The sequence below is a fragment of the Salvelinus namaycush genome, chromosome 17, assembly GCF_016432855.1.
Source record: "Salvelinus namaycush isolate Seneca chromosome 17, SaNama_1.0, whole genome shotgun sequence".
Classification (NCBI taxonomy): domain Eukaryota; kingdom Metazoa; phylum Chordata; class Actinopteri; order Salmoniformes; family Salmonidae; genus Salvelinus; species Salvelinus namaycush.
Genome location: NC_052323.1, coordinates 30,183,844 through 30,207,675, shown reverse-complemented (window position 1 = coordinate 30,207,675; position 23,832 = coordinate 30,183,844). Strand labels below are relative to the sequence as shown.

General features: G+C 42.9%; 1 protein-coding gene across 1 annotated transcript; it reads left to right on the top strand.

Annotated features, from left to right (window-relative positions):
* Positions 1 to 5,715: 5,715 nt before the first annotated feature.
* LOC120062517 (ras GTPase-activating protein-binding protein 1-like) lies at positions 5,716 to 14,545 on the top strand. Its single transcript, XM_039012554.1, has 12 exons — positions 5,716 to 5,853; positions 7,986 to 8,102; positions 8,622 to 8,703; positions 8,942 to 9,115; positions 9,236 to 9,326; positions 9,592 to 9,685; positions 11,726 to 11,957; positions 12,329 to 12,430; positions 12,691 to 12,808; positions 13,084 to 13,212; positions 13,523 to 13,632; positions 13,784 to 14,545. Exons 2-12 carry the CDS (start codon positions 8,008 to 8,010, stop codon positions 14,024 to 14,026), a joined length of 1,470 nt encoding a protein of 489 aa, XP_038868482.1. The 5' UTR covers positions 5,716 to 5,853; positions 7,986 to 8,007; the 3' UTR covers positions 14,027 to 14,545.
* Positions 14,546 to 23,832: the final 9,287 nt, after the last annotated feature.

Below are 23,832 nucleotides of genomic sequence, written 5' to 3'. Positions count from 1 at the left end.
GACTTGTTGTAATTAATTAACTGACTTGTTGTAATTATTTAACTGACTTGCCTAGTTAAATAAAGATAAAATAAAGGTAAAATAAAAATAAATCTAGATGTAATATACACTGAACTAAAATATAAATTCAACTTGTAAAGTCTTGGTCCCATGTTTCATGAGTTGAAATAAAAGATACAAGACATTTTCCAAACTCACAAAAAGCTTCTTTCTCTCCAAAGCTGTGCACAGTGAGAATTTCTTCTTTGCGAAGATAATCCATCCACCTGACAGGTGTGGCATATCAACAAGCTGATTAAACAGCAACCGGCCTCACAACCGAAGACCACGTGTAACCATGCTAGCCCAGGACCTCCACATCCGGCTTCTTCACCTGTGGGATCGTTTGAGGAGGGGTGAGGGGGTAGAGTATTTCTGTCTGTAATAAAGCCATTTTGCAGGGAAAAACTAATTCTGATGGGCCAGGCCTGGCTCCCCAGTGGGTGGGCCTGGCTCCCAAGTGGGTGGGCCTAAGCCCTCCCAGGTCCACCCATGGCTGCTCCCCTGCCCAGTCATGTGAAATCCACAAATTAGGGCCTAAGGAATTTATTTCAATTAAATGATTTCCTTCTATGAACTGTAACTCAGTAGAATCTTTGAAATTGTTGCATGTTGCATTTATATTTTTGTTCATTACATATACAAATATCAAATTACTTTATTCTTGCTATGTAACTACTGTAATAAATGAATGTAAAATGTGTGTAGAATGTAAGAACAAAGTTTATTTTTGTCCTCTGAAGAGGGGGGGGAATGTGTGGATGGGCCCCAAAAAAACGAACAAAATTAACATTGAGAATTAAATAAATGATTTGGCATATTCTTCATTTATCTGACTAGAACAAAATGTTTCTCCTTATCATGATGTTCAACGTTGAATCGACCACAGATAAATTGCATCGTTCCTGTGAGATATTGATCATTCACGGGATCAGTGGCGATTTTAGCATGTGAATCTTGATGGGGCAAACATAACCTCAAATAAATTGATGCATGCCAGCAAAGCCACGACACAACACAACACTAAACAATACATTCATTTCACTTTAATGGTGACAAACGGTGCCCACAAACTGCTAAAGGCCAACATAAAGCTCAGTGGCGATTTTAGCATGTAAATCTTGGTGGGGAAAAAGCCTACATTTGTTTTTAGGTGCATGCCAGCAAAACCACTACACAACACAACACTAAATAATACATGAATTGCACTATTAGGGTGACAAATGGTGCCCATAAAGTGTTAGGGCCTACATAAATCAGTCCCAACACCTTACCACTGCAACACCAGGCTATCAGTGGAGCCTTGTCTGGCAGTGAAACAGTTAATTCAGCCTCATTTACTGCCTTTTAAAAAAACATAGCTGATATGGCTGACTTGCTTAAACAAATGTGGTTTCTACTGACAATTGAGATGTACAAACTATGGCATAAGGGAACGACAAGTGGATAAGAGGCAATCCGTAATTTCGATGAAGACCATTAATGAGCGAGCTAAGAAATGTACGGGCTATAGGCTACATGTGCACCACCAAGTCAGAACAGTAGGCTAAGTTATGAGGGGAAAGGGGACCAAATTATTAGGGTGAGGCACCTGGGCTACTAACAGCTTACTACACAACATACACTTACTATTACTTTATTAGCTACAGTATACATATCTCCCTGGCATTAATACATAATTTATGCATCAGCATACAAGCCATTTTTGGACTCACCTTGTTGTGCTGTGTTCACTTGAACAGGAAGGTGGCCCTGCGGTCCTTCTTTGTGGGCAAATTTTGTCATCAAACTTTGTCATCAAAGTCTGGCATTCTTCGGATGTATGGTACTTTCAAGACAACTTGGAACTCGGAAAGAAACAGGGTCGAATCATGACATCAGTGTTCTTTAGGTCGGAGCTCTAGAAGGAGGCCTGAGTTCCTGACTTGGAATTCCGAGTTGGATGAACGTTCAAAACGTATTTTCCCAGTCGGAGCAAATTTTTTTCAGGGTTCCCAGTTGTCTTGAACTCAATGAAGTCTGAGATTTCCCAGTTCCGAGTTTCCAGTTGTTTTGAATGCGGTAGAAGTCATGCTGGATTTGACTGCATGGCCAATATATTCAACCTTTTCTGGCCCATGACATGTGAAGGAAGCTTGGAAAAGAGACCCTTAAACCCAGACTTGGACCACACCCACTGCACTGAATAGCAGGCTACTGATTGCTTTGCAATGCTTGCAGTTAGCCACTGATTCCTTACAAACCACTCATTGTTGAATTAGATATTTCCAACTTGTTGTGTAATGTTTATGTCCAATGGACGATGAGCATCAATACGTTTTACCTATAATTTATCTTCATATGACAAAGATTGAAAAGGATTTGCCAGTAGATTGTCGACTTCATTCATGATGATTCATGATGACTGCTTGTCTAGATTGATAGCTAATATTTTGAAAGTATGATCTTGACATGATCATCCAATCAAAGCTACGGTAGATTTTATGTGATTTGACGTCATTTTATCTGTGGCCAATGACCTTTAGCCTTCTTGGATGGGCTTGAATTTTCCTGCTCTCCCAGTAGATTGTGCGGTGACGTAGTGTCTCTATGAGTGACCAGAACACTGAGCCAATCACGGCGCAACTAGAGAACATTACCAACCCCTACGCTCCGTATTTTCCGCTGGCTGCTCCACCACCACAGAAAGCACTGAGCTAGGCTGAAACACCTGCATTTTGGAGCTGCCTTACTCAAGAAAGCAAAAAATAGAGTTTGTATGCAGCTTTATCAACTCTATTATTATTTAAAAAATGACATTGTTTGCAAACTGATATGTGACACGTATTAATGCCAAAATAACATGCAAAACAAGGAAAACATTTTTAAAAATATATATAAAACAGGTGGGGCTCTGCCCTGAATGACGGGTCGCCACTGCACAGGATGCATTAATAACCCAACCCATAAAGATTTAGCAAAAGAATGGAGGGAAGATGACCATAGCAAATTATTTGATAGACGTTGGGCAAAAGTTCTGATATATGATAAGGTTCCATATGAGTGGTCAACCATCAGAGGAACACAAATTCATAGTCATAGAACTAGAGATTGAGAATAACCCCTACCGGTTACAGTTCAGTCCTGACGCCATGTCACATGAAGAGGTCTGGGTGGATTTGTGTCGCCACCTAGTGGATGAATACATAACTTCTCTAGAATTTATAGGCACGCTTGATTTAACTCGCCTTGTCGCACCATTTGGGCAGATGTTTCAGTTTTGGGTTCATTCCATTGGTGCTGAAAAAGAACAGTGCCCACCAGGTGAAGCTGTCACTGTATTGAAGCCATTGGACACTGTTTCAATAGTGAAACATTTAGGTAAAACCATACAAAATATATTTACGTCACCAACTAATTTATTCAAACACACTGTTTTGCAATGAAGGTCTACAGTAGCCTCAACAGCACTCTGTAGGGTAGCACCATGGTGTAGCCAGAGGACAACTAGTTTCTGTCCTCCTCTGGGTGCATTGACTTCCATACAAAACCTAGGAGGCTCATGGTTCTCATCCCCTTCCATAGTAGCAAACTAATTATGACAGCCTCCGGAGGACATCCTCCAACCTATCAGAGCTCTTGCAGCATGTGTTACTTTTTATTTTTTTTACTTTTGTTTATTTAGTAAATATTTTCTTAACTCTATTTCTGTCATGTGTGCTCCCTCTCCGGCCTCTAGGTCACCAGGCTGCTCTTTATGACGCACACCTGTCACCCATCATTACTCGCACCTGCGCGTCATCAGACTCACCTGGACTCCATCACTTCCCTGATTACCTTCCCTATATATATATAATGTCACGCCCTTTGGTTCCTTCCCCAGGTGTTATTGTTTCTGTTTCATGTCTGTGTTTCTTGGTTTACGTGCGTTTATTTACTAAAACACTCACTTCCTGACCTCACTTCCTGACTCTCAGCACACATCATTACAATTTCTTGAACTGCATTGTTGGTTAAGGGCTTGTAAGTAAGCAAAGAGTAATTTGATGAACTGACATGTCCACCTAATCAAAGGATCAGAGAATGAATATAGTACTGAAAGCATCAGCTACAGCTAGCCTAGTAGTGCAGAACATGTGAGTAGTTGACTAAAAGTGAGAGATTATAGTTAAACAGTTTTGATCAAATAATTTTCAAAAATGGAGGGGAGAGTTTTCACTTCGCTAGCAAATGCAGCTAGCTAGCTAGTTTAGCCTACTCAAACACCCTGCTCAAACAGAGGGATGCTATGTTAGCCAGCTGGCTGTGACTATCCAACACTGGAACTCTTCCAAGTCAAGGTAAGCTTTTGGTTTTACAAATGTATTGCCACCGGAGCCCGCCGGTGTAACTGCTAAACTGCTTACTGACTGTACTGCATGATTAGAGCGGGTTTACTAACACGTTAGATCTATTAACTATGTTGACTATGACGTTGCTTTAGCTAATATGGTGACGATGTAAGCTGTATGTAGCGGTTATGATATGAAGGTTTGGCTTGGAAAGTTTTTTTTCACCTGGTCAGACAGCTGATGTGTTGCGCACTGAAGTCCACAAGCAAAGAAAAAAGGTGAGATGAGGAGAGTGTAGAGATGCGAGAAGGAATACAACGAGATGTTTATTTGTGGCTATGAAAGTGAACTGTTTGTGTGTGATCAGGGGTGTATTCATTCTGCCGATTGTGTTGAAAAACATAATTAAATGCAATGTAATGGGGATTAACATACCTGAATTTGTCCTTTAGAAACTGTTTGCAACTGTCGGACTAATGATTAAACCCTGATCTAGGGTGTAATCAAAACTTGGTCCTGCCCCAGTTTTTTTTCCCCTAGTACTACACAACTGATTAAAATCATCAAAGCTTCATGCTGAATTGGTTATTTGAATCAGCTGTGTAGTGTTTAAGCAAAAAAACAATTGTGCACAGACTGAGTTTGGGAAACCCTGCACTAGATCAGCTAGATGCAGGCTAGAGTGTGCAAGGCGGTATTACATGTGTCTTTGTCTGTCACCTCAAATCTCTCGACCTGTGTGCACCTAAGTTGTAAACTTTCATTCGTAGGCTAGGTTGTAGCAACCTATGATGGGTATATGGAAAATTTGAGTATCATGTGGTAGCCTAAACCTATTGTAGCCTAAACCTACATTGAACTGGATGAATGTTAATTATATTCCAGTCATCCAATAAGCTGTAACAGAAATAAAGCCATGCCCCCTCACAAACAAAAAAAGTTGTCCTCCCTCATCTTAAACGGCACCAACCGCCACTGGTATTGATGTGGGCTCTTTGAAAGAGACCTTGGTCTCAGCACGACTTCCTCTTAAAAATAAAGCTTATATTAAAAAATATATATTAAAGTGTGCTGGGAGAGCTAAACCAAGTGCAACGAAAAATACCCCCGTCAATTTCGTTCTGGGCATGATCCGGCGTGTTGCTGCTACGTCAAATTTCTTACCAAGCATGCCCATAATCGGAATCCACCACACGTCTCGTATTGGCTACGTTTAGAACGACAGGTAAACGCATACTCCACAACAATTGGTTGTAGACTCAACTGCTTAGAATACAAAAATTTGATTGGTGACAAATTTCCTCTCGCCGTTAATTTTATTGGTTCATGCATCTCGGGTGGAAAATCACGATAGGTTGTCCATGTCCCACAGTTGAGACCGGTAAAAGAGCAGCCGAACACGTTGTGCGGTGCCCTGCTAGAACAATCATTCTAGCTACCGCCTGGCATAGCGGAGGTGATTCAGTGAAATCACTTTATTAACTATTTGAACAATTGCCTCCTGGTAAGTACAACACCCCGTGTAGCATTATTGAATAAATATCCGCTGCTGTAATACCCGTAATCTAACGTGAACGCTAGTTCGCATGATTAAGCTAAAGTCCATCTTGGAGTTGTGTTAACTAACGCTACCTATCTAGAAAATTCGTGTCTTCATATATTCAATGTGCGACTAATGACATTGCATCGGATGACGTGGGTTAAATCAGTCGGCCAATGCCCAAATTGACTGTCTAAATAGTCAGCTAATCCGATGGTTGAAAGAATGGCCTTTCCTGATTTTAGCTAATGGAACGGCTAGCGAGACATGGTTGCCCAGTTAGCGGTGGGTGTTTTTTGTTTTTTTAACCATCCAACGCCTCTTTGTTGAAATGTTTACAATAATATCAGTTTGATGTCGAAGATTAAGTCGACTGCTGTTTAGACTGTTAACTAGCTAGCCGAATAAACTGAACGGAGGAAGGTAGCCGTGGCTAGGCTAGGAAATTAGCTAGTTAGCCAGCAGCATTCTATTCGCCGCACGTGCTGGTTATGAAAGATATAGCGTAGCTAGTTCCAGCTGTCAGTTGATTGGCTAATTGGATAGTTGTCTGGACAACTACATAAACACTTTTTTTTGCAGGCCAAAACGTCATTTCTATATTTGTATTTTATTATTTCTGTCCGTGGCCTGACCGGTGTTGCATCTTGGCCTTTTTTTAGGCATAGACACTATTAGCTAACTAACGTTAGGTATCTAGCTTAGCTGGGTGGGTCTGTGACCCATTTGTTTTCCACAATGAATTTCATACTACTATGAACTGAAACGAATTCTTGGTTGAATTGACTAGATAGCTAGCTAGTTAACCGTAGACCAGTTGGAATGCAAATTATTTATGCTCTTGCACTGCCTCCTGTAACGTCCTCGGATTGCATTTGTCTCATGATTGGCTGTGTGTATATATATATATATTTCAGCCACACCCGTTGCTGATAGGTGTATAAAATTGAGCACACCGCCATGCAATCTCCATAGACAAACAATTGCAGTAGAATGGCCTTACTGAAGAGCACATTGACTTAAAACATGTCACTGTCATAGGATGCCAACAAGTCCGTTTGTCAAATATCTGCCCTGGTCAACTGTAGGTGCTGGTATTGTGAAGTGGAAACATCTAGGAGTAACCATGGGTCAGAAGTGTTAGACCACACTGAAGCGCCTAGCGCATTAAATCGTGTATCTTCTGTTGCAACACTCACTACCGAGTTCCAAACTGCCTCCGGGCGCAACGTCAGCACAATAACTATTCGTCAGAAACTTCATGAATAGGGTTTCCATGGCCGAGCAGCTGCACACAAGCCTAAAATCACCATGCTCAATGCCAAGTGTCGGCAGGAGTGGTGTACAGCTCGCCGCCATTGGACTCTGGAGCAGTGGAAATGCGTTCTCTGGAGTGATGAATCATGCTTCACCATCTGGCAGCCTAACGGACGAATTAGGGTTTGGCAGATGCCTGGAGAACACTACCTGCCCCAATGCATAGTGCCAACTAACGATTTGTAGAGGAATAATGGTTCGGGCCTAGGTCCCTTAGTTCCAGTGAAGGGAGATCTTAATGCTACAGCATACGATTCTGTGCGTCCATCTTTGTGGCAACAGTTTGGGGAAGGCCCTTTCCTGTTTCAGCATGACAATGCCCCTGTGCACAGAGCAAGGTCCATACAGAAATGTTGTCGATCGGTGTGGAAGAACTTGACTGCACAAATCCCTGACCTCAACCCCATCGAACACCTTTGGGATGATTTGGAACGCGAGCCAGGCCTAATTGCCCAACATCAGTGCCCGACCTCACTAATGCTCTTGTGGCTGAATGGAAGAAAGTCCCTGCAACAATGTTCCAACATCAAGTGGAAAGCCTTCCCTGGAGAGTGGAGGCTGTTAAAGCAGCAAAGGGGGAGAAGTTCAATGAGGTGTCCACATACATTTGGTCATCTAGTGTAGCTTGACTATATGGCTAGGCTAGTGGGATTTCAGACTGAACAGAACAGGTGCAGATAATGTGTATGCAATCTACCCAATTTAATTTGAGATCAGACTGTTATTCACATCCAGTCAATTATCAACACAATGACAACCACACCTTGTCCCTGTTTCAGTTCTCTCCAGCTGACCAAAGAAATGGTGATGGAGAAGCCAAGTGCCCAGCTCGTCGGGCGGGAGTTTGTCCGACAGTACTACACACTACTCAACCAGGCACCCGACTACCTGCACAGGTAAAGTCAATACAGTACTACACACTACTCAACCAGGCACCCGACTACCTGCACAGGTAAAGCCAATACAGTACTACACACTACTCAACCAGGCACCTGACTACCTGCACAGGTAAAGCAATACAGTACTACACACTACTCAACCAGGCACCCGACTACCTGCACAGGTAAAGCCAATACAGTACTACACACTACTCAACCAGGCACCCGACTACCTGCACAGGTAAAGCAATACAGTACTACACACTACTCAACCAGGCACCCGACTACCTGCACAGGTAAAGCTAATACAGTACTACACACTACTCAACCAGGCACCTGACTACCTGCACAGGTAAAGTCAATACAGTACTACACACTACTCAACCAGGCACCTGACTACCTGCACAGGTAAAGCCAATACAGTACTAGAGAATTCTTCCCAAACCAGTATCTATTCCATGATCTGCTTTCATATATTAGTGGGCTATCTATGCCTCTAATTAGACAAGAAATGACTGATTTTTCAACTTGTTTTAGGTTTTATGGGAAGAACTCTTCCTATGTACATGGAGGTCTAGACAACAATGGCAAACCAGTTGAAGCGGTCTACGGACAGTCGGTGTGTACTGCAAAACTATTTCCCTAAATTATGTTTGCAATGCTTAATGAAACCTTAGTGAAGCAGTAATATAGGTTTAATTTGTAAAACATCCAATGTGACACATCCACTTATGATTTTATGGCATTGCTATATCATTGTTGTTAAAGATGGCTAATGTATTGTCAGTTAGGCATTCTGATACAAGGCTAACACTTAAGTTTGAGATTCTCATCAAGGTCTTTATTTATGTGAAAAGGAGATCCATAAGAAAGTGTTGTCGCTGAACTTTCGTGACTGCCACACCAAGATCAGACATGTGGACGCCCATGCGACCTTAAACGAGGGCGTGGTGGTGCAAGTGATGGGGGAGCTGTCCAACGACATGCAGCCCATGCGAAAATTCATGCAGACATTTGTGCTGGCCCCTGAGGTAGGTCCTTAAACTGTATAAATGGACATTTGTCCTTGAAACGTTTTCATTATTGCGTTAGTGTCCAGTTCAGCTATAGGGTCCATTTTGTGTTGAAACTCAATGACGTTGGTGTTTCAGGGCACTGTAGCAAACAAGTTCTACGTTCACAACGATGTATTCCGTTACCAAGACGAAGTGTTTGGGGATTCTGACTCAGAACCCCCTGAAGGTGAGCCTGTTAAAGATTAGGAAGCTGCTTTACGGTTGGCTGGTTGTTTCATATGTCATTTACTTCTCATGACTAATACATAATGGTTAGAAGTGTTGCTCTTATTGAACTCCGTCGCAGTGCTTTTTATTCATACATTACCTCGCATATGGGTCAACACTAGTGTTATGAATAATATGCCTCTGCTAAATGACTAAAATGGAATTGGTATTTGATTCAACCCCAAAACTGCTGTAAGTGGGACTCAATGTTATTGCCGTTTCAGAGTCTGACGAGGATGTGGAGGAGATGGAGGAGAGGGTACCATCACCAGAGGTGACCCAGGAAGAGGCTGCGACCTTCTACGAACAGACACCATGGTAAGGGAACTTATCCATATTCTCTTCACCTGTCTAGGAGGAACCCCTCGCCAACAGCCAATGAAATTGTAGTATTAGACACCATTTTTACCTCTCTAGGGTACGTGGGACGGTAGCGTCCCACCTCTTCAACAGCCAGTGAAACTGCAGGGCGCCAAATTCAAAACAGAAATCCCATAATTATAATTCCTCAAACATACATGTATTTTACACCATTTTAAAGATACACTTGTTGTAAATCCAGCCACAGTGTCCGATTTCAAATAGGCTTTACGACGAAAGCAAACCAAACGATTTAGGCGAGTGCCTATTCACAGAATAACACAGCCATTTTTCCAGCCAAAGAGGATTCGCGAAAGGCAGAAATATAGATAAAATTAATCACTAACCTTTGATCAGATGACACTCATAGGACTTCATGTTACACAATACATGTATTTGTTCGGTGAAGTTCATATTTATATCCAAAAATCTGAGTTTACATTGGCGCGTTATGTTCAGTAGTTCCAAAACATCCGGTGATTTTGCAGAGAGCCACATCAATTTACAGGAATACTCATTATAAATGTTGATGAAAATACAAGTGTTATGCATGGAATTTTAGATTAACTTCTCCTTAATGCAACCGCTGTGTCAGATTTCAAAAAAGCTTTACGGAAAAAGCAAACCATGCAATAATCTGAGGTCGGCGCTCAGAGCCCAATCAAGACAAAAATATATCCGCCATATTGTGCAGTCAACAGAAGTCAGAAATAACATTATAAACATTCACTTACCTTTGATCTTCATCAGAATGCCCTCCCAGGAATCCCAGTTCCACAAATGTTTGTTTTGTTCGATAATGTCCATTTATGTCCAAATTCCTCCTTGTTGTTCTAGCGTTCAGTACACTTTCCAAACTCACGACGCGCGGGCAGGTCCAGCGGAAAGTACGGACAAAGTTAAAGTTATATTACAGTCCGAAAAACATGACAAACGAAGTATTGAATCAATATTTAGGATGTTTTTAACATAATTCTTCAATAATGTTCCAACCGGAGAATTCCTTCGTCTTCAGAAGTGCGATGGAACAGAGCTCGCTCTCACATGAACGCGCATGGTCAGCGCATGTTCAGCTCATGGTAGACCTTACTCAATCCCCTCATTCGGCCCCACTTCACAGTAGAAGCATCAGACAAGGTTCTAAAGACTGTTGACATCTAGTGGAAGCCTTAGGAATTGCAACATGACCCATATCCCACTATCTTCAATAGGGAATGAGTTGAAAAACGACCAACCTCAGATTTCCCACTTCCTGGTTGGATTTTTTTCTCAGGTTTTTGCCTGCCATATGAGTTCTGTTATACTCAAGACGTCATTCAAACAGTTTTAGAAACGTCAGTGTTCTATCCAAATCTACTAATAATATGCATATATTAGCAACTGGGACTGAGTAGCAGGCCGTTTACTCTGGGCACGCTTTTCATCCAAACGTGAAAATGCGTCCCCCTATCCATAGCAAGTTAATATATCATCTTAGTCTTGACTAGATCAGCAATCCTACTCGACTTTTTTTTAATCCTCAATGTTAAGTCTGTATTACGTGAGTTGTGGCAAACATGCCCTTCATAATAGTGACGGTATGTTAGTGAGAGTGTCGGATATGGGTGTGTAACGCATTAGGACCTCCACCAACGGTGCTCAATCACATTTGGATTATTGTAATTAATCCTAACAAAATAGAAATTACCTTGTTAAATTGTAATCACGTAGAACAATGTTCTCATACCAATACTGACGGGAGTTATTGGAAAGCAGAACATTGCCCGTTACGTCTTCATCCCTGCATGATTTTTCTAGCCTACAGTTTAGTGTTAGTCGGCACCTCTAACTGTTTTGCACCAGCTCATGCCTTTCACCAGAATATTTGTTACAGTAACATGCTGCAATGCATATTCTCCTTTTTCCTAATCTCAAATTAGAACGTTAGTTTCTTTATGAGGAGTCTATGACCAGAATATGCTTGAGGTTATTATTAGATCTGTGTCTGGGCTATTTCAGCCCCGAGCCAGAGGGGCTAGTGGAGGAGGAGGTGGCTGTAACCCCAGAGCCTGAACCTGAGGCAGAGCCAGAGCCAGATCCAGACGTGGTGGATGGAAAACCGGTCCTGGAGCCAGAGACTCAGCAGCAGCAACGCACTACAGAGGAGCAGGGAGAGAAGTGTCCTGTCTCCTCACCCCTGCCCCCTGCCACTGCTGACCCTGCCCCCGCACCTGCTGCTGAAGATAACCGGGTAGGGCTCAACCCTCATTTTGGCTACGGTCATGTCAACATGGTGGTCAGGTTTCCATGTGTGACCTGGCTGTCTAATCGTTTCTGGATGCTGTGTAGCTGGTTATCCACTGTCAACGCTGAGGTCACGAGGCAATCCCATGTGTGACCTGTCTGCACATATTCTGTTTTGGTTTAACAACCATTTTGGTTGCATGACAATCGGCTTTGATAGTTGTTTATTTACAAAATTTGCGATTGTTGAGAAATTAATTTTTTCTTTTGCCTCTTGATGTTCTTCATTAGTTTTACCTTGCATCTAGTGGTTTCCCTGTACAGCTACCAGACCTCATTCAGCTTGATTTAATACCGTCTGTTTCGTCTCTCCTCCAGCCTTTCTCCTGGGCGTCTGTCACCAGTAAGAACCTTCCCCCTAGTGGAGCTGTCCCTGTCTCAGGCATCCCCCCCCACGTCGTCAAAGTCCCCTCGGCACCGGTATGTTAACTTTGTTACTTTTCTCAATGTAAAATGATCTATTAAATACCCGTAGAAGAAACAACCACATGTACTATATTGATTACTAAGAGGGCTAAAATCTCCTATTAGGTATAAGAAACACATTTGTTGACTTTTTTTTAATGAACGTTCCTCTTAAAGGGCAATGAACACATTCAATCAACTGGTTATGTAGCTTGGAGTCTGTCTCATCTTGGTCTTCTAGCCTGGTTTCTCATTGTTTTGTCTTGGTGCTTTAGCCCAGGGTGGAGGTGAAAACAGAAGCCACAGCACAGAGAACACAACCGAGAGGAGACCAGAGACCACGGGAAGCAAGGCCAGGCCCCCCCCCAGTCAACAGAGGACCCCGACCAGGAGGTACCATCCACCAGACAGCTGGGTTATGTTTAGGATGTAGAAAACATTTTGAAATGAAGTGAAACTGGGCGGAACTACCCGACATCATCCAATAAGAACAGATTTTTAAAAAAAAATCTGTTTTAAAAATGATTTGCTAGAGTGTGCTGTCTACATTGAATGTAATCCGATCTGTGTTGGTCTGGTTTGTTTGAGGAAACAGCAGACATGTGGATACAGTTGCATGTCCGTTACTAAAGTGATCGCTCATGCCTCTGTCTGCTCTTGGTCTGCAGTGCGGGAAGGAGAGCAGGGAGAGTTGTCGGAGGTTCGCCGTGTGGTGAGGTATCCAGACGCTCACCAGCTCTTCGTAGGAAACGTCCCCCATGATGTGGACAAGGCAGAGCTCAAGGAGTTTTTCCAACGTATGTCACATTTTATTTCAGAATGGTCTGCAAAGAAAGTGATTTTAATGAATGGATTTGTATGCCTTCAACTGACTGCTAGGGTGTAGTAGTGCCAGATTTAGACGGCTAGTCTTCATTAATCATAGTCAGTCCCCCCCCCCCCCCCCCATGACCTGTAAAAAGGGTTTGAAATAATTAATTAGAATCATTGTTATTTAATGTTAAATGATCTGTGTCCCTGCCACAGAATATGATGCATGCTTTACAGCAGCTGAGGTAATTGATTGAAATGGTTGGTAATGTTAATATGATCTGGTTCCTGCTACAGAGTATGGTACTGTGGTTGAGCTGCGGATCAATAGCGGCGGGAAGCTTCCCAACTTTGGATTCGTGGTGTTCGACGATTCGGAGCCTGTACAGAAAATCCTAAGCAGCCGGGTAGGAATTATTTTCAACATGTTTTCATTACAAAGTCCCATGCTGATTTGATGAGCCCAACTCCACTTTGTCAAGCCTAGGATTCACTTGGATCTTTACAGTTTGTGATCATATGAATGAGTGTGTACTGACAGTCCTCTTTCCTCTGTAGCCCATTAAGTTCAGAGGAGACATCCGACTGAACGTGGAGGAAAAAAAGACGCGCTCCGCCCGGGAAGGGGACCGGCGAGACATCCGCCCCAGAGGTCCAGGTGGCCCCGGAGGGCCCCGAGAGAGGATAGGAGGGCCCAGAGGCCCCCCCACCAGGGGTGGCATGGCACAGAAACCTAGCTTTGGCTCTGGACGAGGTACTGGACCCAGCGAGGGAGGTCGTTACATGGGACCTCGTCAGTGAACGTCACTCTGAATTTGGTCTAATGTACCATGCCAGCTACAGCTGCTGATGTCAGTCGCCTCGAGTATTGTACAAAGATGGCTTCTCCATCCCTCCCTCCCGTTTGCAATTTGTTTTATACCCTGGGATTCTGGAATGTGATCCATCTCTCCTTTCTCCCGACGTTGACATGATCTGGACTTTTCTCCTTGTCTTTTACGTCCTGAACTTGAATTTGTGTAAAGAAAGTAAAGAGTCTAAACTACCTACTTGAATTGGAACAACCCAGTTTGGTTTTGGCGTTCTCTCCCTGTTTCTTAAAGGAACGTGTATGTTCTGCTTGGGCAGTCCTGTGTATTGCTACCACTGTCTTTTCAGGTCAAGTATGGTTTTATTTTAAATTGCGAAATTGAATCATGGTTGTGAATGGTTATTATCGAGCATGTAACAAATCCTGTCTGCCTTTCACTGACGCACTTCATCATGACAATACCAATCAGCTGATGAGAGAACTGAATAAACATTATTTACTGTTTTAAACATGACTTCTGTATTTTATACATTGAGTTGCTTTTTCTGGACTTGTTTTCTGGACACGGATCAAGGAGGTTTTTGGTGGAGATTGTCCATTTGAGTTTGTTTTTAACTTAAGTGCAGGTATAGCCTTAATCTGTGTCTGGGAAACTGCCCCTATATACACTGCAAAAATATAAATGCCACGATTTCAAAATTGTTAGTTACATGTAAGGAAATCAATCAATTGAAATAAATTAATTAGGCCCTTATCTATGGATTTGACATGACTGAGAAGACGTGTGCATCTGGTCACAGGCTCCTTTTAAAAAGTAGGTGTGACTCAGAAAACCATTCGGTGTTTGGTGTGACCACGTTTTGCCTCATGCAGCGCAACATCTCCTTTGCATAGTTACTCAGGCTGGTTGTGGAATGTTCCACTCCAATGGCTGTTCAAAGTTGATGGATAATGTCAGGAAGTGGAACATGCGGTTTATGTCGATACAGGGCATCCAAAACATGCTCAACGGGTGACATATCTGAGTGTGCAGGCCATGAAAGAACTGGGACATTTTCAGCTAGGAATTGTGTACAGGTCCTTGTGACATGAGTGTTGTGTGTTTTCCTGAAACATGAGGTGATGGTGGCAGATAAATGGCACGACAATGGGTATCTGCGTTTTTAAAATGCAATTGTGTTGGTAGTTTATGCCTGCCCATGCCATAACCCCACCATGGAGAACTCTGACATCAGTAAACCGCCCTTCCACATGATGCCATACACGATCTGCCCGGTACAGTTGAAACCAGGATTCATCTGTGAAGAGCACAATTCTCCACTGTGCCAGTGGCCATCGAACAGGTCAAGAGCCTGGTGTGGATGATGAGCTTCCCTGAGACGGTTTCTGACCGTTTTGAAGGAATTATTTGGTTGTGCAAACCCACAACTGCATCAGCAGTCCGGGTGGCTGGTCTCAGATGATCCCGCAGGTGAAGAAGCCGCATGTGGAGGTCCTGGGCTGGTGTGGTTACATGCGGTTGTGAGGCCAGTTGGATGTACTGCCAAATTCTCTAAAACGGAGGTGGCTTATGGTAGAGAAATTAAAATTATATTATCTGGCAATGGTTCTGCTGGACATTCCTGCAGTCAGCATGCCAATTGCATGCTCTGTGGCATTGTGTTTTATGATTAAACTTCACATTTTAGTGGCCTTTTTGTGTCCCCAGCACAAGGTGAACCTGTGTAATGGTCATGCTGTTTCATCAGCTTCTTGATATGCCACACCTGTCAGGTGGATGGATTATCTTTCCACAACCGTTTTTAAGAAATAAGCTTTTTGTGCGTATGGGACATTTCTGGGATGTGTTATTTCAGCTCATGTTTAAATTTTATATTTTCAATATATTTCATATTTTTGGAAAATTATTAGAAAACGAAGTGTGGCTTCCAGGTTCCAAAGGAAACCTGGCAAAGAGCCGTGGAAAAGGAGATACCATCCCCCAAAAGGCAGAAGACCGGAAGCAGTGGCACTCTAGTCGAGGCCTTACAGTGCATTCGCAAAGTATTCAGACCCCTTCCCTTTTCCACATTTTATTACGTTACAGCCTTACTCTAAAATTGATTAAACTATTTTTTCCCCTATCAATCTACACACAAGCAGTTTTTTAGAAATGTTTGCAAATGTATTAAAAATGGAAAACAGAAATACCTTATTTTCCCAAGTATTCAGACCCTTTGCTATGAGACTCGAAATTGAGTTCAGGTGCATCCTGTTCCATTGATCATCTTTGAGATGTTTCTACAACTTGGAGTCCAGCTGTGGTAAATTCAATTGATTGGACATGATTTGGAAAGGCACATCTGACAGTGCATGTCAGAGCAAAAACCAAGCCATGAGGTCAAAGGAATTGTCCGTCGACCTCTGAGACAAGATTGTGTCGAGGCACAGATCTGAGGAAGGGTACAAAACATTTTTTCAGCATTGGAGGTCCCCAAGAACACAGTGGCCTCCATATCAGTAGGATTTGGGAATGTTTTGCAAGACACTCACGCTGACATTGAGGATAAGACTGAGGTTTTGATTCAAGTATCTACATATCGGTAATTCAAGGATCTCTTGGTACTTTTCTCTGTTCATCTTTCCCTCGATCCTGACTAGTCTCCCAGTCCCTTCCGCTGAAAAACCTCCCCACAGCATGATGCTGCCGCCACCATGCTTCACCGTAGGGATTGTGCCAGGTTTCCTCCAGACGTGACGCTTGGCATTCAGGCCAAAGAGTTCAATCTTGGTTTCATCAGACCAGAGAATCTTGTTTCTCATGGTCTGAGAGTCCTTTAGGTGTCTTTTGGCAAACTCCAAGCGAGCTGTCGTGCCTCTTTCTGAGTGGCTTCCGTCTGGCCACTCTAGCATAAAGGCCTGTTGGAGTACTGCAGAGATGAGAGAACCTTTCAGAATGACAACCATCTCCACAGAGGAACTCTGTCAAAGTGACCATCGGGTTCTGGCCAAGGCCCTTCTCAATTAGGCCGGGCGGCCAGCTCTAGGAACAGTCTTGGTGGTTCCAAACTTCTTCAATTTAAAAATCAAGGGTCTTCATTAGGGCACACAATGCAAACCAGTTTCCAATGGAAAACACAAATAACAGTTTGTTATTGGACATTTACAGCCTCCCTGTTACAGTCCGTTTTCTTCAGTTTGGTGCCTAATGAACACCTTGGGTGTATTCACTAGTAGGTACTACCTGAAGTTAGGGTTAGGGTTGAAACGGGTTGGTACTACCTGAGATTATGGTTGAAACAGGGTGTTATTACTAGGGCTGTGGTGGTCATGATATTTTGTCAGTCTTTATTGTCATGCTAAGTCTCACAGTAATTTAGATTAATGAACATAAACATGTTAATAAGCATCTCCAGGCCCCCATGCATTCAAGCCGCATACGATCTGTTGATGCACACCTTTGGAACATCAAAAAGACATTCACTATAATTGTAGGCTAACTCTGTAAGCCGCCCTGCACAACCAATGAACCAACAGCATCGCCTAGGCCTATACGTTCTCTCCCAGACTCATGGATAGTAAGTTTGTGGCAAAGCATAAGGTAACCAGTCCACCCAGTATGCATAGTTATACAGTCCACACTCAAAAGGTGATTACTATCATTTGTTTAATTTTGGACTATAGGCTAGACCAGGGATGGGCAACTGTGATGGGGGTGGGGGCCACAACAAATCAGAAGTCATCATGAGGGCCCACAGTGGGTCTGCGTACCCACACCCCCCCCCCCCCCCCTGTTTTAAAACTGTTTTAATGTTCAGTTCCTGGATTTCTGCACATTTTTGCCACAGGATGTAGAGAATATGTTTCATTTTAAAGCTAATTTCCTGCAATTCTACACATTTGGCATAGGATGGAGGGAAATGTTTGCAGTTTTTAATACGAAAACTGATGATATATGGGCTCCACCGATTGGTCATTCGACAATGTTTACTAGAAGTTTAGATAGCTGGCCGTTGACTAATTTACCAATCTAAAAACATTTACCTTGACATGGGCTAATTGAGTGACTGCAAACGCACAACCAAATTTCGAAATTGCACTTTGTGTACTCTATTATTCTAACTCTTAACAGTAAGTTGAGACCCCTACTGAGTTACTAAAAAAATATACAGTACCAGTCAAAAGTTTGGACAAACCTACTCATTCAAGGGTTTTTCTTTATTAGTACTATTTTCTACATTGTAGAATAATAGTGAAGACATCAAAACTATGAAATAACACATATGGAATAATGTAGTGACCCAAAAATTGTTAAACGAATCAAAATATATTTTATTTTTTTAATTCTTCAAAGTAGCCACCCTTTGCCTTGATGACAGCTTTGCACACTCTTGGCATTCTCTCAACCAGCTTCACCTGGAATGCTTTTCCAACAGTCTTGAAGGAGTTCCCACATATGCTGAGTATTTGTTGGCTGCTTTTCCTTCACTCTGCAGTCCAACTCATCCCAAACATCTCAATTGGATTAAGGTTGGGTGATTGTGGAGGCCAGGTCATCTGATGCAGCACTCCATCACTCTCCTACTTGGTCAAAGAGCCCTTACACAACCTGGAGGTTTGTTGGGTGATTGTCCCAATGAAAAACAAATGATTGTCCCACTAAGTGTACCCCAGATGGGATGGTGTATCGCTGCAGAATGCTGTGGTAGCCATGCTGGTGCCTTGAATTCTAAATAAATCACAGACAGTGTCACCAGCAAAACACCCCCACACCATCACACCTCCTCCTCCATGCTTCATGATGGGACCCACACATGCAGAGGTCATCCGTTCACCTACTCCGTGTCTCACTAAGACACGGCGGTCTTATGTCCATCTCCCGTGTTTCTTGGCCCAAGCAAGTCTCTTCTTATTATTGGTGTCCTTTAGCAGGGTTTTTTTGGCAGAAATTTGACTACGAAGGCCTGATTCACTCAGTCTCCTCTGAACAGTTGATGTTAAGATGTGTCTGTTACTTGAACTCTGTGAAGCATTTATTTGGGCTGCAATTTCTGAGGCTGGTAATTCTAATGAACTTATCCTCTGCAGTAGAGGTAACTCTGGGTCTTCCTTTCATGTGGCGGTCCTCATGAAAGCCAGTTTCATCATACCCCTTGATGGTTTTTGCGACTGCATTTGAAGAAACAAACAACAACAAAACAAAATGATATCATTTGCATTAATGTCAGAGTGGTCAGAGGGACAATAGAGCCCTGAGTACCAGACCATTAGGATCTGATGGAGGGACAATAGAGCCCTGAGTACCAGACCATTAGGACCTGATGGAGGGACAATAGAGCCCTGAGTACCAGACCATTAGGACCTGATGGAGGGACAGTAGAGCCCTGAGTACCAGGCCAGTAGGACCGGATGGAGGGACAATAGAGCCCTGAGTACCAGACCATTAGGACCTGATGGAGGGACAGTAGAGCCCTGAGTACCAGGCCATTAGGACCTGATGGGGGGACAATAGAGCCCTGAGTACCAGACCATTAGGACCTGATGGAGGGACAGTAGAGCCCTGAGTACCAGGCCATTAGGACCTGATGGAGGGACAATAGAGCCCTGAGTACCAGACCATTAGGACCTGATGGCCAAGTTGAGTACCACCAATGTATGTTCAGCGTGCATAAAAGGTCATTTTACTGCGGTCATGACTCTGGCTGTAATATGGTCACTACAACAGCCCCTAGTCAAAGACTCAATCATGAACACTCTTACTGACAGTTGTGGCTTCTTGCGTGATGTATGGTTGTCTCTACCTTCTTGCCCTTTGTGCTGTTGTCTGTGCCCAATAATGTTTGTACCATGTTTTGTGCTGCTACCATGTTGTGTTGCTACCATGTTGTTGTCATGTTGTGTTGCTACCATGCTGTGTTGTCATGTGCTGCTGCCTTGCTATGTCGTTGTCTTAGGTCTCTCTTTATGTAATGTTGTGTGGTCTCTCTTTATGTAATGTTGTGTGGTCTCCCTTGTCGTGATGTATGTTTTGTTCTATATCTATATGTTATTTATTTTTTATTTTTGTATTTTTAATCCCAGGCCCCCGTCCCCGCAGGAGGTCTTTCGCCTTTTGGTAGGCCGTCATTGTAAATAAGAATTTGTTCTTAACTGACTTGACTAGTTAAATAAAGGTTAAATAAATAAAATAAAAGTTACTACCTGAATTTAGAATTAGGGTTGCTATAGTGTGGTCTAATGAACACACCCCAGCAAATGGTGCTGTAGATTTCCTCATGAACAAAGACAAGGTCTTCCAGCAGTTGGCCAGAGACTGTGTTCATTAGTATTCATGATGTGGAGGAGGATGCAACATAGCCTCTCTGGGTGTATCGGCCGTATCATATTTGGTATCCCCACCCTGTGACCCACATGGGCTGAGAAGGTGCTGGTACAGCTGGCAACGACCCTCTGAGCATACGACCCTCCAGCTGGACAAACCCCTCCCAAATGGCACCCTATTCCCTACATAGTGCACTACTATTTACCAGAGCCCACCCAATTCCCTACACAGTGAAACCCTACATAGTGAAACCCTATCCCCTACATAGTGAAACCCTATTCCCTACATAGTGAAACCCTATTCCCTACATAGTGAAACCCTATCCCCTACATAATGCAACCCTATCCCCTACATAGTGAAACCCTATTCCCTACATAGTGAAACCCTATTCCCTACATAGTGAAACCCTATTCCCTACATAGTGAAACCCTATTCCCTACATAGTGAAACCCTATTCCCTACATAGTGAAACCCTATTCCCTACATAGTGAAACCCTTTCCCTACATAGTGAAACCCTATTCCCTACATAGTGAAACCCTATTCCCTACATAGTGAAACCCTATTCCCTACATAGTGAAACCCTATTCCCTACATAGTGAAACCCTATTCCCTACATAGTGAAACCCTATCCCCTACATAGTGAAACCCTATCCCCTACATAGTGAAACCATGTCCCCTACATAGTGAAACCCTATCCCCTACATAGTGAAACCCTATTCCCTACATAGTGAAACCCTATTCCCTACATAGTGAAACCATGTCCCCTACATAGTGAAACCCTATCCCCTACATAGTGAAACCCTATTCCCTACATAGTGAAACCCTTTCCCCTACATAGTGAAGCCCTATTCCCTACATAGTGAAACCCTATTCCTTACATAGTGAAACCCTATTCCCTACATAGTGAAACCCTATTCCCTACATAGTGAAACCCTATTCCTTACATAGTGAAACCCTATTCCCTACATAGTGAAACCCTATTCCCTACATAGTGAAACCCTATTCCTTACATAGTGAAACCCTATTCCCTACATAGTGAAACCCTATTCCCTACATAGTGAAACCATGTCCCCTACATAGTGAAACCCTATTCCTTACATAGTGAAACCCTATTCCCTACATAGTGAAACCCTATCCCCTACATAGTGAAACCATGTCCCCTACATAGTGAAACCCTATCCCCTACATAGTGAAACCCTATTCCCTACATAGTGAAACCCTATTCCCTACATAGTGAAACCCTATTCCCTACATAGTGAAACCCTATTCCTTACATAGTGAAACCCTATTCCCTACATAGTGAAACCCTATTCCCTACATAGTGAAACCATGTCCCCTACATAGTGAAACCCTATTCCTTACATAGTGAAACCCTATTCCCTACATAGTGAAACCCTATCCCCTACATAGTGAAACCCTATCCCCTACATAGTGAAACCCTATTCCCTACATAGTGAAACCCTATTCCCTACATAGTGAAACCCTATCCCCTACATAGTGAAACCCTATTCCCTACATAGTGAAACCCTATTCCCTACATAGTGAAACCCTATCCCCTACATAGTGCAACCCTATTCCCTACATAGTGAAACCCTATCCCCTACATAGTGAAACCCTATTCCCTACATAGTGAAACACTATTCCCTACATAGTGAAACCCTATTCCCTACATAGTGAAACCCTATTCCCTACATAGTGAAACCATGTCCCCTACATAGTGAAACCCTATTCCCTACATAGTGAAACCCTATTCCCTACATAGTGAAACCCTATCCCCTACATAGTGCAACCCTATTCCCTACATAGTGAAACCCTATCCGCTACATAGTGAAACCCTATTCCCTACATAGTGAAACCCTATTCCCTACATAGTGAAACCCTATTCCCTACATAGTGAAACCATGTCCCCTACAAAGTGAAACCCTATTCCTTACATAGTGAAACCCTATTCCCTACATAGTGAAACCCTATTCCCTACATAGTGAAACCATGTCCCCTACATAGTGAAACCCTATCCCCTACATAGTGAAACCCTATTCCCTACATAATGAAACCCTATTCCCTACATAGTGAAACCATGTCCCCTACATAGTGAAACCCTATCCCCTACATAGTGAAACCCTATTCCCTACATAGTGAAACCCTATTCCCTACATAGTGAAACCATGTCCCCTACATAGTGAAACCCTATCCCCTACATAGTGAAACCCTATTCCCTACATAGTGAAACCCTATTCCCTACATAGTGAAACCATGTCCCCTACATAGTGAAACCCTATTCCCTACATAGTGAAACCATGTCCCCTACATAGTGAAACCCTATTCCCTACATAGTGCAACCCTATTCCCTACATAGTGAAACCATGTCCCCTACAAAGTGAAACCCTATTCCTTACATAGTGAAACCCTATTCCCTACATAGTGAAACCCTATTCCCTACATAGTGAAACCCTATTCCCTACATAGTGAAACCCTATTCCCTACATAGTGAAACCCTATTCCCTACATAGTGAAACCATGTCCCCTACATAGTGAAACCCTATCCCCTACATAGTGAAACCCTATTCCCTACATAGTGAAACCCTATTCCCTACATAGTGAAACCCTATTCCCTACATAGTGAAACCATGTCCCCTACAAAGTGAAACCCTATTCCTTACATAGTGAAACCCTATTCCCTACATAGTGAAACCCTATTCCCTACATAGTGAAACCATGTCCCCTACATAGTGAAACCATGTCCCCTACAAAGTGAAACCCTATTCCTTACATAGTGAAACCCTATTCCCTACATAGTGAAACCCTATTCCCTACATAGTGAAACCATGTCCCCTACATAGTGAAACCCTATCCCCTACATAGTGAAACCCTATTCCCTACATAGTGAAACCCTATTCCCTACATAGTGAAACCATGTCCCTTACATAGTGAAACCCTATCCCCTACATAGTGAAACCCTATTCCCTACATAGTGAAACCATGTCCCCTACATAGTGCAACCCTATTCCCTACATAGTGAAACCCTATTCCCTACATAGTGAAACCCTATTCCCTACATAGTGAAACCCTATTCCCTACATAGTGAAACCCTATTCCCTACATAGTGAAACCATGTCCCCTACATAGTGAAACCATGTCCCCTACATAGTGAAACCCTATTCCCTACATAGTGAAACCCTATCCCCTACATAGTGAAACCCTATTCCCTACATAGTGAAACCCTATTCCCTACATAGTGAAACCCTATTCCCTACATAGTGAAACGCTATCCCCTACATAGTGAAACCCTATTCCCTACATAGTGAAACCATGTCCCCTACATAGTGAAACCCTATTCCCTACATAGTGAAACCATGTCCCCTACATAGTGAAACCCTATTCCCTACATAGTGAAACCATGTCCCCTACATAGTGAAACCCTATTCCCTACATAGTGAAACCCTATTCCCTACATAGTGAAACCCTATTCCCTACATAGTGAAACCCTATTCCCT

Coding starts and splice junctions, on each gene's coding strand:
- LOC120062517 (XM_039012554.1), top strand. CDS start 8,008: ATGGTGATGGAGAAGCCAAGTGCCCAGCTCGTCGGGCGGGAGTTTGTC. Junction 9,116..9,235: donor CATTTGTGCTGGCCCCTGAG/GTAGGTCCTTAA, acceptor TTGGTGTTTCAG/GGCACTGTAGCAAACAAGTT. Junction 11,958..12,328: donor CTGCTGCTGAAGATAACCGG/GTAGGGCTCAAC, acceptor TCTCTCCTCCAG/CCTTTCTCCTGGGCGTCTGT.